At 42.3% G+C, this 16,413-nt stretch overlaps 1 protein-coding gene across 2 annotated transcripts in view; it reads left to right on the forward strand.

Annotated features, from left to right (window-relative positions):
* The window catches only part of KPNA5 (karyopherin subunit alpha 5), a 248,537-nt gene that overhangs the window by 197,382 nt on the left and 34,742 nt on the right, over positions 1 to 16,413 (forward strand). For both annotated transcript variants that reach the window (XM_069235362.1, XM_069235361.1), the window contains exons 12-13: positions 6,138 to 6,265; positions 8,422 to 8,600. In XM_069235362.1, the coding sequence (XP_069091463.1) occupies positions 6,138 to 6,265; positions 8,422 to 8,600 (307 nt within the window). The remainder of the gene's footprint in view (positions 1 to 6,137; positions 6,266 to 8,421; positions 8,601 to 16,413) is intronic.

The following is a 16,413-nucleotide window of genomic DNA, read 5'->3' on the forward strand; positions in this document are numbered from 1 at the left end:
TCCTTTCTAAACTGCCATTTGGAATGCTATTTATTAGTGGTTTGTGAGCACAATTTTGGTCCCAAACTATTAAAGGCTACCAAATCCTCAAAGGAGGCGGTAACCCATTTGCAAGGGGGAAGAAGGGTCCGCTTGATACACCTTCTCCTTAGTCAGTGCAGTGTTACAGAGACAAAACAGGCTTAATTAAAAACAAAACAGGATAGTTTATTCAAGGGTAATCACAGATCTATTGGTCTACTGACCCCAGCAGACCACCAACCCTGCAATGGATTCCAATCGGAGTGAGTTGTAATTTGCGACCTGCCTCATGAATAGTAATGAGGTAGGTCGAATTGTAGCCCTCTCTGAATGGATCAAAATCAGTTTGATAAACGCCAGTGTGCACTTTACGTCCACTTTTTGCAAATGTATAACCTAGCACTTTCTTTGAACCCTATATCCATGTGCCTCCCCTGATCTTGAATTCAGGATGTGTTTTTCACCCTATTAAGATAGTTTTTCTGAGTTTGCTATTTGCGCACCTGCTTTCCACATTATGCCTCTTTACTATACTCTGATTATTCAGGTGGGAAGCTTACTCTTTCAGATTCAAAGACAGCACTATTTATTATAGCTGCACAGAGAAATGCTGAATCGTTGTTTGTGGTTCTTTGCATAATAAATTGTAGCTTCGCCCATCAGGGATTTGACACAGGCATTTGTCTTCTAAAGGTGACAGCAAGGTTTGCTTAGACATCCTCCTGCTGTAACCAGGGTTGGCACGAAAACAGTAGAAAATGTTAGTGACTTTTTGTTTTTGTAGCCTCAAAACGTCGTCTCTTTTGCTGCCTTTGGGTAAATGCAGTTTATTGAAATGTAAATGGGGAGAAACAGATTACATCTAAATGGAGTAAATATAGAGGCTCTACTCCTTGGTCCAGAACAGTTGCTTAGGGCTCTAGTCTTTAAACACTGCAGCTCCTGTCAGATCAAAATATAACGTTGAAAACGGCGCTGCAAGAACGGCAACATTTTCCCAGTTTACAATGTGTCTGTGTGGCGTGGGTTCACAGACCAAACTGAGCATGATGCTTTAGTGACCTCAATTTTTATTTTTATGGTTGCCTAACACTGCAGGAGCACGAAGGGAACTACTGTTTAGAACTCCTAAGAAATTGCAGGGAGTGTGTGAAGAGTATTTTTAAAAAGACTTTTGATTAAATTTAAAAATGTGAATTATTACATCATTTTCCGCATTAGCTCATGTGTACCTCTGCCTGGGACATAAAAAATCTACTTGAACATATAATCCATTTGAGGGTTTCTGTGGAAGTTAGCCCTTGTTCTGTCTGGGTGAGTGGTGGAGGTGTATTTGCTTGTTAATGACACGGAAAGAGTAATGCCTTTTTGAGAGATAAAGCATAACATGCACATCAACTCTAACATAGAGAATTTATATCTGAGTTAAACGTGGAGATACAAATATCGTGTAGACTTTTTATAATATCAAAATATCAGGATAACCATTGGTATCCTGCACCGATCAGGCTTAACACAATGAAAATCGAGTAAGTGGTTCAGGAGATATGCGATCTTGAAATTATTAAGTCTCATGGCATAAATGCAAGGAATAGTGCTGAATTCACAGAGCCGCTCTTAGAATTGTTACGATAATGGTTTTGTTGTAGCGACCCCCAATAGATGTTGCCAATGATCCTCCCATCAGCAGCTCATGATGTTGCGGGACAGCGGTGAAGACTGCGCTGCCCCATTGCACACAGTACCTTTGAGGGTGATAAATGCAGCAACTTTTGAGCACCAGAAAGAAGGGGAGAGGCGGTGAGCCCAGCTGTGTTCCTACTCTTCAGGCAGGATCGGGGTAATACGCGCAGGTCCTCGGGCACTCTGGCAGGTGGCAAAATGCAGCTGATTGATATGTTGGAAAAGAACGCCGCACTGGAGCGCTCTGAGTGAAGGTAGCACTCTGCTTCAAGGATGCAAAGCGCTGTAGCTTGTTGAAGGAGGAAAGAAAAGCTCTACTCCTCAGGAACTGAGACACAGATGCACTTTGCCTGGATTCCAAGTGCTGAGGAATAGAAATAGCGCTGCTCCTCAGTGCTTTGAGATGAAATGCTAAAACTTAAAATGCAGCTGCAGGGTTCATGGTTGACAGAGTGCAGCAGTACCTACACAGAAAGGAAATCTTCGATGTATCTGAGATTTCCCACAAAACAGGGGGCAATCTAGCAAGTCCTTAGAGACACTCTGGGTTTAGTCTTGGCAGGGCGGAGATCAGCAGGCAGCAGTGCAGCACAACAAAGAAGGACAGCAGTTCTTGAGAGCAGTGAGTTCTGGCAGTGTGGCAATTCTTACAGCACTGCATTTTCTTACTCCAGTATATTCCTTTTAGGTCCCGAACTGTACTATCTTCAGGGGCCAGAGACTCAGTACTTAAACCAAAAAGGGCCTTTGATGTGATGACGTCAAAGGATCTCGCTATAGTGTTTAGGTCCCCTTTTCAACCCAGCCCTTTCTCCAGACTATCAGTAGGGAAAATCAGGCTCTTGAAGTATAGGTATGAGCTCTCCTCCACCCTTCCAGTCCAGGAAGACACATCAGTATGCAGATAAATACAGATGCAGTTGAGTGCCCTGTGTTGTGGGTGTCTGGAGGAGTTGCACAAATGTAGCTGTCGACCAGACATGTATAGGAGGCAGGCAGTCAAGCAGACAGAGCAGTGAGAGCAGAAAAATAGCCACTTTCTAAAAGTAGCATTTCTAAAATAGTAATAAATCTGACTTTACCTGTAACAAGAATTTATCATTACCATTCCAATTATATGAAACATGATGTAGCTGCTCCTTTCTGATCAGGAATTACAGCTCAAAAGTATATTAAGGAATTCACAATGCGGGCCCATGAGAGGAGCATGCCTCACAGTAATGAAAAACGACTTTGGGAGACTCTCATTACCAAGACATGTAAAACTTAAGAGTACATGTCCAGCCTTTTACCTACATTGCACCCTGCCCTGTAGGCTATCTAGGGCCTACCTTAGGGGTGAAATATGTAAGAATAGGGGAGTTTTATGGTTTGGCAAGATGAAATTAAAGAGAAACTGCACACACAGGCTCTGCAATGGCAGGTGTGAGACATGTGTAAGGACTACTGAAGTGGGTGGCACAATCAGTACTACCAGCCCACTAATAGCATTTATTTACTGTCCTGGGTATATAGTATACCACTCCACAAGAAACCTACAAATAAATTAAACATGCCAATTGTGGAGACACCAGTATTACCATGTTGAGGGGAGAAGCACCTGCACTTTAGCACTGGTTAGCAGTGGTAAAGTGTTCAGAGTCCTGAGTCCTGAGGCCAACAAAAAGATATAGCAACTGGACAGGAGGTGAAAGGCAAAACATCTGGGTTAAGACTACCCTAAGATTGCCAGGTCTAAAAGCTATCAACACTCTAAAGGGGCCATTCTGGGCAGAATGGGAGGGAGGAGCTGGTCACAGCCTCACACTTACACCTCAATAGGCTGTGTCCTGACCCTCATACAAAGGACTGTTTAACCAAATGTAGTGAGTATGGAGCCAGGTCAGGAAGGGAGGGGACCTCTTTGCACCACAAATCCCTTTTCTGAGGTCTTCAGTTCAACACTTTTTCTTGCATTTTTGCCCTGAGACTTAATTTCAAAATCGCATATCTCCTGAACCACTTACTTGATTTTCATCGTTTTAAGCTTGATTGGTGCATGATAAAGAGGGTTATCCTGATATGCTGCTATTATAAAACATATACAGGATATCTGTATCTCCTTGTTTTACTCAGATATAAATTATCTCTGTTTTCTTACCTGGTGGACAGTTTTTTTTGGGGTGTTTTTGTGTGTGTGTGTGTGTTTGTTTCACAAATACTTTACACATTGCCTCTTACGTTCTTAAGTTAAGCCTGCCTGCTCTGCACCAAGCTACCAGTGGGTGAGCACGGGTTAATTTAAAGTGTGTATCTGACTTACCCTGGATAGAATTGTGCTTCCTACTTCAACAGGGTGCATACTTCTGCCAACTAGAAACCCAATTTCTAACAATGGTCCAACAGTCACATCTGAGGTATCTTTTTGTGTGATTGCACAGAGGGAATGCACCAGTCCAGCTATCACCCAACCCCTAAATGTGTATTGGAGACAGGCTGCAGGCAGTGTTTAAGGTTTGGCAAGGTGTTTTAAATGCCATGTTGCCATGGCAGTGTAACACTGCCTTCAGGCTGCAGTGGCAAGCCTGGGACATGATTAATGTGCTAGTTAAGTGGGTGAAACAAGCAGTACTGCAGGCCCACTAGTAGTGTTTAATTTACGGGGCTTGGGCACATGTAGTGCACTTTACTAAGGGCTTATGAGTTAATTATATATACAAATTAGGTGTATACCACTCAAACTGTGTTTTAGGGAGAGCGCACATGCACTTTAGCACTAGTCAGCAGTGGTAAAGAGCTCAGAATTCCATGGCCAACAAAAATAAATCATAGAAAATGTGAGATAAGCAGGCAAAACGTTTGGGGGATGACCACCCTAAGGCTGTCAGGCCTAAAAGATTGAAAACACAACATCTCCAGGCACGAAGATTCAATTTTGATTTAAAACTTTGTTGTAGTTTATGGTCTAATAATATGCAGTTTTCCATTCAACCTGTTGCTGATCTACAGGGCAAATAATGCAGATGTAAGAGACTATTTTGATTGGCAATTTTGCCTTGGTCCTCCTGTCTACTGAGTGCAAAGCCTAGCTAAAGATTAGGCAATGTGCTTGAGCAAGAGTGTGCACAGCTGAAGGACATATGCATTGGGCTATGCCCATGTAAGGGCTGGGCACATGGCAATGTTACAGACCACGCCCTACCCTCAAAATCCTCTGTGTACTTTTGAAGCTACAGCATGATGGAATATGTCCATAACAGTGCTTGGCACATGGTTTGGCCGCAGCCCCAGCCCTACACTCGGTATTTATGCACATTGTTGAATAATGTGCATCGTGGGTTATGTCCACATGGTAGCCAGATACAGTAAGGTCAGGTGTTACACCTCACACCTTCCCCTAATCCCTGCTGCTCACAGCTGGTGGCCATATGTAGTGTGTTGTGTAGACACCGGTTCTGAACAAAGTGTTAGGTTACCTAACAACATGTAAAAGCACATCACGAAGTAAGAAGACATACTGAAGCAAAGTGTTACGGATCCATCATGATCTTCACAAAGGGGAAACCTTTTTATGTGAAGACGGAAAGAGGAGGTATGCCGTTGCACATTTATGCTAACCCAGAACCTGTTAATATTATGCAGACTATCCACAGTATTGTCGTTGGGCATCACAGGTGTATAGTCTGGCAATGCCCGTTAGTGTTGTTAAGTGAAATAAACTAGAGCTATTCGAATCCTAGGCATATTCCAGCATGTCTGTAGTCATGCTTAGTGAGTCAGGCACATGTTGAGTAAAAAATTGAAATGAAAAGATCGTACAAACAACCATACGACTGCAAGCGTGTGAATAAAATGTTTGAAGGGCACAGATGTCCATGCTGGAAAGTGGGGACTTTCATGATAAGGGAGAAGCATTGTGATTGTCCACAGAGCACAGGTGTAAGTCTCCATTTCGATCATTTACTATTTGGTCTGATATTGGCCCATTGCCCCTATTCATTGTTCACACATAAAAGATGTATATAACTTTTCATTCGTGCGCAATTATTCTGCAGACTTTTATTCTGAAAAAAACTTTTCTTTCCATATTTTTGTCTTGTAAGCTTGAAAATTATAATGTCATCAGTTCCGCGAATTAGGTAAAGGTCTAGACAAGGTCTACTCAATTTTAGGCTAGAAGCAGAAGCAACAATCCACAATTATACACACATCAGTGTTTGACTTAATAATTTTAAAAAATAAATACTTTTTTGAATCTTGAATTCAGTCTTGCATTTATTTTTAAGTGACCCCAGAAATATCGAGAAGGAGCCTCCTTACTTTTTTGGCTTGCATAGCATGTCAAATGTGCCACCTAACTGCAAGTTGGTTTGTATTTTCCGAACATTGTCAGCACTTGGTGCACTTGAGGGTTCAGTGTTGATAATATCACTGCACTGTTGATTCTCTTTCAGGCAGTGATAGATGCAAATATTTTTCCTGTCTTGATTGAAATATTACAAAAGTCTGAATTCCGCACAAGAAAGGAAGCGGTATGGGCCATCACAAATGCGACATCTGGAGGAACTCCTGAACAAATAAGGTACACAAAGGACTATCTTTTCCTTTATTTTAAAATTGTAGTTTTAGATGTTTAATTAGGGCCAGCTTGTTTCCGCTGGCAGCTGAAGGGAATGCCTGGAGGCTATAAATTGTTATGCCAAATATTGTAACCCCTTTTGGAAATTCAGAAGAACGCGTATAGAAAAAACCTAGATGAAATAGCACGAAAACAGGAGTGAAATTCACATGGAAAACATTTTGATGGATCCAAGAATTCTTGGGAAGAGGGGTTGGGTGCCTACTATGAAATGCACTGAAAGGAGGCTTATTAAGGACTTCTCTTTACCAGAGACGGTTTAAGGCATGGTCAACGTGGGATTCTGGCCAAGTAGACCCATCTCTGTTCTTCACACAGTCCTACCCTGATGACCTTGAATGATTCTTAAACTTCATTGTTTTAAATGCCATTTGTCTTTAATTTTAATTTTAATATGGGTGAAGTGTGGCAGTCGATTGCAGACATTTTGCAGAGAAACGTTTGGTTTTCAGCCCCATCCAACATCCATAAAAAAGTTCCTTTTAGATCAAAATAGGACTTCACATATGAGAAATGTCAGTCTGTCGCAGAGATTATTTGCAATAATAGTCAGCTGCTATGTTAGAATATTGAAAACACACATCAGTATTCCTGCAAATGAGATGGAACCACATTTAAAATTTGAACAAGCGTGCCCGTGCAATGTCTGTGAACTGGTAAAACAGGGCATGAAAACACTGACGTTTTATTGTGAATCCAAAGCTGTTGTGAACAGAGGCCACTAAAATACTTTTGGCCCACGGCCTCCAAAATCCTTCAGATGTCTCAACCCTTTACGTTACAGTTTGCGGCATAGGGTCTTTAAGTGAGCTTGTTTCTGTTAAAAGCTCTTAACAATAACGATGGGTGAGCAATATTTACAAGAGCTCTTATAGTAAGACATGTGCATTACTATTTTACATCACCGAGAGCAGGTAGTGACGAAGCAGAAGTCTACAACGGTAGATTACTGCACTAGAAGAGTGTTTCATGACCAACAATATTTCTCTTACTAGGAGTAATTGGAGATATTTCTATACAATAAACCTACCAACATTGAGGCCTGAGGACCACAGTAGTCTTGGTGAAGACCTCGTGATAATACATACTCCACAATATGAGGTCGAAAAGCAAAGAGTCAGTGTTCCTATGAGGAGTGCAATAAAACAAGCACTGGTTCATCCTCGCGCATACTTACAGACTGTAGTGGATGCATGAGACAAGTTACATAACTCCGATTTTACCGTCATAGGGAGTGATTTACCAATTGTGTAATAATGTGGACGTTACAGAGGAAAGTGTGCACTCTATTATTGAGCTTCAAACTAAATGTTATTTTGAAGGACGATAGGGACATTACTAAATATGAGTAAAAAAATAAGTAAGGTTTTTTAATGTAAAATATTTTTCATATGGAATTGTGACACTATATGTGGTGATGGATGCAGGTGGTAAATAAATACCCACTAATGGTAGAAATGTATATGAGTTAGGAAGAAGTAATGGCTTACTGATCTTTGGTTTATTGGGGAACTTTTTCTATCATAATTTTATTTCCCCAACTCCCAGTAGATTCTTAAACGGACAGATGTCTATAACCTATCCATGCTTTTGACTTGAAACAGTTTAGTTAGTCAAAAGGTCAAATAGTGGGGAATTTATTGACTAAGATGAATGGCTTGGGATGTAAATCGATTTACTGACACTTTGTCAACGCTTTTGCCCAATTTTGGAAAAATCAGACCAATCATGCAATTTCAAATAATTTAAAGCTATTAAAAAGTTTTCAAATAGACGTATCTGTTGGGTATTTGCCATATTGTTCTTATTGTGGTAGGCTTGAGCACAACAAAGCGCATTGCACAGCCATCAATACACTACAATAGGCGAATCATTGTGACATTTAATACCTCGCGGTGTTGCACTCACTCTTGTAAAAAATGTCTAGCAGATGCATGTAACTTCAGTATCCAGTCTACAATTAAAACCAAATGGGGCTATGCAATGTTTTTGATTTAAATGTTTGTTAAGAACTTTACATTCTTTTTGGTAATTAAATATTTCTTATCACTTAAAATCTCACATTGTCTCCATAACATGCTCTTTCTTGTTCTACCAAGGTATTTGGTGGCATTAGGCTGCATCAAACCTCTTTGCGATCTTTTGACTGTGATGGACTCCAAGATAGTGCAAGTGGCTCTAAATGGGCTAGAAAATATCCTGCGCTTGGGAGAGCAAGAAGCTAAACAGAATGGAATGGGCATTAATCCTTATTGTGCTCATATTGAAGAAGCATACGGTAAGTTTCGAATGAGCACTGTGCATGCATTTTAACCTGCAAGCAAAATAAGAGTAAACTATTATTTGTCCGAGTTGCCTCATATACTCCATCCTTTCTTTATTCTCTTGTATTGGACTGGAAATAGGTATCTTCCTTGGGTTTGGCAACCTGCTTTCTACAACGTTTCCTGAGGGTGAATGACAGATGACATTGAGACCAGTGCTGTCTTTTATTTGTAGTGGCTCTTGTTTCTCTTGAGGTTCTAGTTCACCGTGGATTTAGTATCATCTGTTCTTCTGTAAACGTCAGGATGTGTAAAAACTAATTACAAACGCTATTAAGTACTTTTATGTTGTTAGTTTTTGTAGACCAGGATGTTTTGGTGAAATGAGCTTCCACATTTTTTGAAAGCATACCCGGATAGGTCTCCCTAGGCCCAGTAGAAATGTGTGTCACACCTCTCATGGAGGAAGAGCATGTATGTGTAGGCCCACTCCACATTACCTAGAAGCAGTAGACTCACAGAGTAGTTAGTATTTTCTAACAGAAACATATTTATTATGAAGAGCCTGCTCATAAATCGTGTCCGTCAGAATTATGGTAATTGTAATAATCTCATCAGTCATAATAAAACTCAATTGTGCATTAAAAATACCCAAAGCTTTTTATATCTACCATCCCTGCCTCCCATAATAGATTACTGTAGTTCCTACCTACCACGTAGGAATCTGTATGCGTATTTTGTTAGCTCTAGTACTGTTAGGTTATTGGAACAGCTAGTAATCTCTCTAGGACAAATATGCCAAGTCATGTATAGATCCCAGCATACCTTAGAGAGCTGTTCATTCTTCATGGGATACCAGCTCTCTGGCAAGTCTTCTCTCAGTAGCTCAGTAGTCCTTGCTACCCCTCCCAAATCTTCATCTCTATTTAAACTCTTTCTTCAAAAGTTTCTCTATGGATAAAAGAGGGGCTGCTCTCTGCGCACTTTCTCATATCATCGCCCCGTAACAGAAGTCAATGGCTTTGTTACTGGAGCTACAGATAGGAGGCAAATGTTGGAAAGGTGCACGGAAGGCTTAGCAAATGTTGCTTTTTTCATTTTCTTCCACAAAGCAATCTCTGCATGGCAAAATGATCTTGTAACTTTGTTCGGCAACTTTAACTTCTCTGTTTTGCTAGCATGAACAGCTCTGGAAATAAGGGTGTGTAGCATTTTTTTGCTGTAGATACCCATGCTTTGCATACTCCTGCCATCTTGTGATGGGTCTAGACATTATGAGTTGCTTTTCTTTACGGAAGTTTCAAGTCACGAGCTGTAGAGTGATTCCTCCCTTGTTCCACAATGCGCATGGGCCTCCACTCCATCTTAGATTTTATTTTGTATATATATATATGTTCGATGGCATGTGTAGCTGCAGATACACATGCTTTGCACATCCCGCCATCTAGTGTTGGGCTCGGAGTGTTACAAGTTGTTTTTCTTCGAAGAAGTCTTTTCGAGTCACGAGATCGAGGGACTCCTCCCCTTTCGGCTCCATTGCGCATGGGCGTCAACTCCATCTTAGATTGTTTTCTTTCCGCCATCGGTTTCGGACGTGTTACTTTTCGCTCCGCGTTTCAGTTCGGAAAGATAGTTCGAATCTCGGAAAATTTGACGGTATTGTTTGCGTTCGGTATCGGGTTAGTTACAACAGATCAGCACCGAATTTTGAAGAGCTCCGGTGGCCCTTCGGGGTTTTCGATCCCCCGTCGGGGCCTGGTCGGCCCGACCACGTGTCTCTTCAAGGCTAATGGAACGGACCCCATTCTGCTTCTGCCCCAAATGTCACAACAAGTATCCTTATACAGATCAGCATCTGGTCTGTAACTTGTGTTTGTCTCCAGAACACAAAGAAGATACTTGTGAAGCCTGTCGAGCGTTTCGGTCGAGGAAGACATTAAGAGACCGAAGAGCGAGAAGACTACAGATGGCGTCGGCGCCGACAGGACAAAAACACTTGGATGAGGAAGAAGAAACCTTCTCCATCGAGGATTCGGACTCGGACAAGGTCGATCCCAAACAGACGCAGAAAAGCGTGAGTAAGATGTCGACACACAAAACTCACGGAAAAAACACTAAAGCCCAGGGGACGCCACCGCCAGCAGGCCATGGCTTAAGCCGGAAAATAGGTGACCAATCATCGGCACCGAAAAAGGGCACGCATGTGTCGAAGACATCAGACTCCGGTCGAGATACCGGCACAGAGCAGACTCGACCCCGAGACAGCAGGTCAGAGCAAGTTCGGCACCGAGAGGGCGGCACCGAAACGAGGCGGCACCGAGAGACCGGGACGTCAAAAATTTAAAAAGTGTCTTCGGAGCCGAAAAAGACTGCCGAAAAAGTTTCCATTCCGAAACATCCGGCCTCGTAACCGAAAACAGGTTCCTACACAGAGGAACAGGGACTGTCCTCACAAATGCAAGGACATAGGTTCGGACAAGAACTAGAGTCAATGGAGCCAGACTACACTCAGAGAAGGCTCCACATCCAAAAGGACACAGGGAAGATAAGTACTCTTCCCCCAATTAGGATGAAAAGAAGCCTTGCCTTTCAAGAAAAAGACAAGCAGCCACAGGCAAAGGTGACAAGACATGTAACACCGCCACCATCTCCACCACACTCAATGCACACATCACCAGTAGCCACTCCACCACTGATGCAGTCCCCAACTCATACTGGAATGAGTCAGGATGATCCCGACGCATGGGATCTTTATGATGCGCCAGTATCAGATAACAGCCCAGACTGTTATCCAGCGAGACCGTCGCCACCTGAGGACAGTACAGCCTACACACAGGTGGTGTCAAGAGCAGCGGCGTTTCATAATGTCACCCTGCATGCAGAGCCTATTGAGGATGACTTTTTATTTAACACACTATCCTCCACACATAGCCAATACCTATGCTACCTGGAATGCTAAAACACTCCAAACAGGTGTTTCAGGAGCCTGTGAAGGGTGGGGCTATAACTCCAAGGGTGGAGAAGAAATACAAGCCACCGCCAACAGGCCCTGTATACATAACGCAGCAATTAACACCAGACTCTGTGGTAGTAGGGGCAGCTCGCAAGAGAGCAAACTCACACACCTCGGGAGACGCACCACCTCCAGACAAGGAGAGTCGCAAGTTCGACGCTGCGGGGAAAAGGGTTGCAGCACAAGTGGCCAACCAATGGCGCATTGCCAACTCACAGGCATTGCTGGCGAGATATGATAGGGCTCATTGGGACGAAATGCAACATTTCATTGAACACTTACCCAAAGAGTTCCAAAAAAGGGCACAACAGGTGGTGGAGGAAGGACAGAGTATCTCGAACAATCAGATACGCTCGGCAATGGATGCAGCAGATACAGCTGCTAGGACAGTAAATACAGCAGTGACTATAAGGAGACATGCATGGCTGCGTACATCAGGATTCAAGCCGGAAATACAACAAGCCGTGCTGAATATGCCATTTAACAGACAGCAGTTGTTTGGGCCGGAGGTGGACACTGATATCGAAAAACTTAAAAAGGACACTGATACGGCCAAAGCCATGGGCGCATTCTACTCCCCACAGAGCAGAGGCACATTTCGTAAAACACAGTTTCGAGGGGGGTTTCGAGGACAAAGCACAGAACCCTCAACCTCACAAACAAGGCCCACTTATCAGAGCCAATATCAGCGGGGAAGTTTTCGGGGACAATATAGAGGGGGCCAATTCCAAAAGAGTAGAGGGAAGTTCCAAAGTCCCAAAACTCCTCAAAACAAGCAGTGACTTCCACGTCACAAATCCCCAACACATAACACCTGTGGGGGAGAGAGTAACCAAGTTCTACAAACATTGGGAGGAAATAACAACAGACACTTGGGTCCTAGCAAATATCCAGCATGGTTATTGCATAGAATTTCTCAAATTTCCTCCAAATGTCCCACCGAAAACACACAATATGTCAAAATCTTCTAGAACTAGAAATCCAAGCGTTGTTACAAAAAGATGCAATAGAACTGGTACCAATTCATTAGAGAGGAACAGGAGTTTACTTGCTGTACTTTCTCATACCCAAAAAGGACAAAACTCTAAGACCTATATTAGATCTCAGAACATTAAATACCTACATCAAATCAGATAACTTTCACATGGTGACATTACAGGACGTAATCCCATTGCTCAAACAACAAGACTACATGACAACACTAGACCTAAAGGATGCATACTTCCATATACCAATACATCCTTCACACAGAAAGTACTTAAGGTTTGTATTCCAAGGGGTACATTACCAATTCAAAGTGTTGCCATTCGGGATAACAACTGCGCCAAGAGTTTTTACAAAATGCCTGGCAGTAGTGGCTGCACATATCAGGAGGCAGCAAATACATGTGTTCCCGTACGTAGACGATTGGTTAATCAAAACCAACACGCAAGAACGGTGTTCACAACACCCAAAGTATGTCATAGAAACCCTCAACAAACTAGGTTTCTCACTCAACTACACAAAGTCACACCTTCAGCCGTGTCAAACACAGCAATACTTAGGAGCAACAATCAACACAACAAAAGGGATTGCCACTCCAAGTCCACAAAGGGTACAGGCATTTCACAATGTAATACAGGCCATGTATTCAAAACAGAAAATACAAGTCAAGATGGTGATGAAACTACTAGGCATGATGTCCTCATGCATAGCCATTGTCCCAAACGCAAGGTTGCACATGCACCCCTTACAACAGTGCCTAGCATCACAGTGGTCACAGGCACAGGGTCAACTTCTAGATCTAGTGTTGCTAAACCACCAAACATACACCTCGCTTCAATCGTGGAACCCATAATGCGGCTGCTTGAAATTGATGGTATCATGCATAGCAATTGTCCCACACCCAGATTCACATCCCCCAATGCCTCACCAATCAATGGACATAGGTGGAGTTAACTTGAAATCTAGTGGTAAGAAAGGCTAGAACACAATACTCTCTATTGGTGGAACAGTCACAACCTTTTAACAGGCAGGCCTTTTATGGACCCTCTTCCTCAGGTGACCATTAGTCCACTGGCCAGGATGCACACCTTGGAGGCAAAACTGTGGCAGGTACATGGAAGTCGTCACAACAAACCAAGCACAATAACTATCTAGACCTCCTAGCCATCTCCCTAGCACTCAAAGCCTGTTATGTAATAATAAAGACAGTCCTGATCAAAGGCAACAGTATGACTGCAATGTATTATATTCACACATTCCATTCTAAACTAGCCCAACAGGTCTTTGGACTATACTCCACAACAGACAATCACTGAGATAGCCTGCTAACCTAATCCTGCAAGACCCCTTGAACCCTCACCTTCTAAGACTAGTTAGTGGCATGGTTCTCCATAGGGTTGTCACGCACGACCCCATATACATCTGGGTGTGCTTCAACACCTGATTAACAGCAAAGCGGGTTGGTGATGTTTTGTCAGGGATCAAGGTAATTAAAATGACCTCAAGATCTCCCTACTAAGAGAGGCAATATTTAATCCTGGGATTCTTAGTAAAGTTAAAAACAAAATTGAATGTGAAACAAGACTCTTATGGTCTCCTACATCTAGGGTCTGCATGTTTCAGCCATGGTTTCAGCTGCTCCTCAGTCAAATGGCTTTCTTCAGGATAGAGTAATCCCTTATATCATGTGCTTCTCATTTATTAGTGCCCAGATGCTCACTACTAATTGTGAATCTGTGCAAATGTTATCGCAGCTTACAATCTACATTAAGATGCGGTACAGGATAATGTCATGTGAATATATCTGTAATGATCAAGGTAAGAGAACATTATTAAACAAGTAATGTGACAGGATTCCATTTGTAGCCTTATCCATAATGTGCATAAGAACATTGATAACAAACTGCATTCAAGTCATGCAGCTTATATCAAAGATCCTAAAAGAAGGGACGAGTTCTGTTTCTCTTGTGGATTTAACGTTGGTAACAAACTACATTCAGTTCATGCAGTCTTAACGGACTGTCTGAAGGGGAGAACTGTATTAAATTCCCTGGTGGATTTAATCATTTTCTAACCAGGTTAGGAAGATCATAAACAAGAACTGGCACATCCTTAACACAGGCACTTTAAATAGGAAAAACCTATGTTTCTCTATAGGTGTGCAGGAAGCCTGAAGGACACTTCGGTATCCACTCGTCCAAAGAAATGTAGGGACACTAGAACCACTATCCTCAACAGCTGGGGCCTTCCGGGCATTGTAGGACTTTCACCTGTGGGAACTGCAGCATCTAACTTGCACAATAAAGATACTTAACTTGGCACCTTGGAAAATCTGGACCACTAGAAAGCACACCAACTGTAATTCTTCAGAAGTAATTTTCATGATCGCATCACCCTGGTGGCTACGTTATGTCTTGCAGAAAAGTAAAGACAAGAATTTGTCAACATCAGTTGTGTAAAAGATTTTTTTTTTAAATCCACTACCGGAATGACAGAACACTTATTAACAACTGGGCACACAACAAATGACCTCAAGTGGTTCATTATTGAAAAACTTGACAAAGGCATTAGAAACCCAGACAAGGTATTATTCAAGAAGGATCAGAGATGGATATACCATTTGTCCACCCACAAAATAGGATTAGACAACAATATTCCCTTGTAACACAGTTCCTCTATAAGTACTTACACAGATGGTTCTGACGGTTCAGTTGTATCTGAAGATGAGAAGGATGTCTCGGTGTTGTCTCTCTTACACAAGCATTTGTGAAGGACTCAGTGAGGGGGACTCTAGTAATCCTGTGGGATTCCTCTGTGGGTATACATGAAGTTTAACACTACAATATAAAGAGAAAGGGGGATTCCTCACAATGATTAATGTTGAATTAACCACTGATTTGATGTCTATACTTAGGGCCTTATTGAGATCTTGGCGTGAATTCTGCTGTCCAGGTGCGGCGGCAATGCTGTGTACTCTGTCAAGTCAATGGAGTTCCGACCACAGTATTTAGATGTATTGCGGCTGAACCACAGACCACCACAGTAGAGTGTTTTTCCTAGCTATAAAGCTAGCAGGCTCCCGCCAACCATGTTTAGATGTTACAGTTCTGTAGTTGGTTTTCTGGCAGCGGAGTGGTGACTGAGTGAGCCTGTTGAAGGAGCCAATGTACAATGTACAATCACAGTGGCTATGGAAAAGAGGCAAGTAACACCCACCCCATGTATTTTAGCCACATGTGTCCACCTGCATAACACACTACATACACACTATTATATTTTGCCATTTGACCACAACACGACATTTACATTCAGGAAACACACAATACCATACATTCTAAAACAACATACAAACTCTATTGATATTACATCTACATATAACACGACCACAACTACCAACACAATGACACACTTATCTACGCAAACATACACAAAAGCACAACTGCATGTGTCGCAACAACCACCACAACCAAACAACAACACTCACCTGAATGGTGCACACAGTAACACAACACACAACCAAACATACATAGCAAAGATCAGACCTACATGCAAGTAGCACACATACAAACATTCACACCACCCACTCCTCTACCTGAACCAGCCAATCCACTCACACCCCGCTTTGAGTTGCCAGATATGTGCCCAATAGTTGTCCATTCATGAGGACAACCCTGGTCTATAGACAGGATACAAGTGAAGGGCAAAGGAGCCAGAGGAAATTGTAACATCCAAACATTTTACACTGTCACATATAAGTTACATTGCCAAAATAATATACATGAGATTAGGAGAACGTCTGATGACCTGAATCCAACTTTCACACAGTGTGT

The sequence above is a fragment of the Pleurodeles waltl genome, chromosome 5 (genome assembly GCF_031143425.1).
Source record: "Pleurodeles waltl isolate 20211129_DDA chromosome 5, aPleWal1.hap1.20221129, whole genome shotgun sequence".
In the NCBI taxonomy this organism is placed as follows: domain Eukaryota; kingdom Metazoa; phylum Chordata; class Amphibia; order Caudata; family Salamandridae; genus Pleurodeles; species Pleurodeles waltl.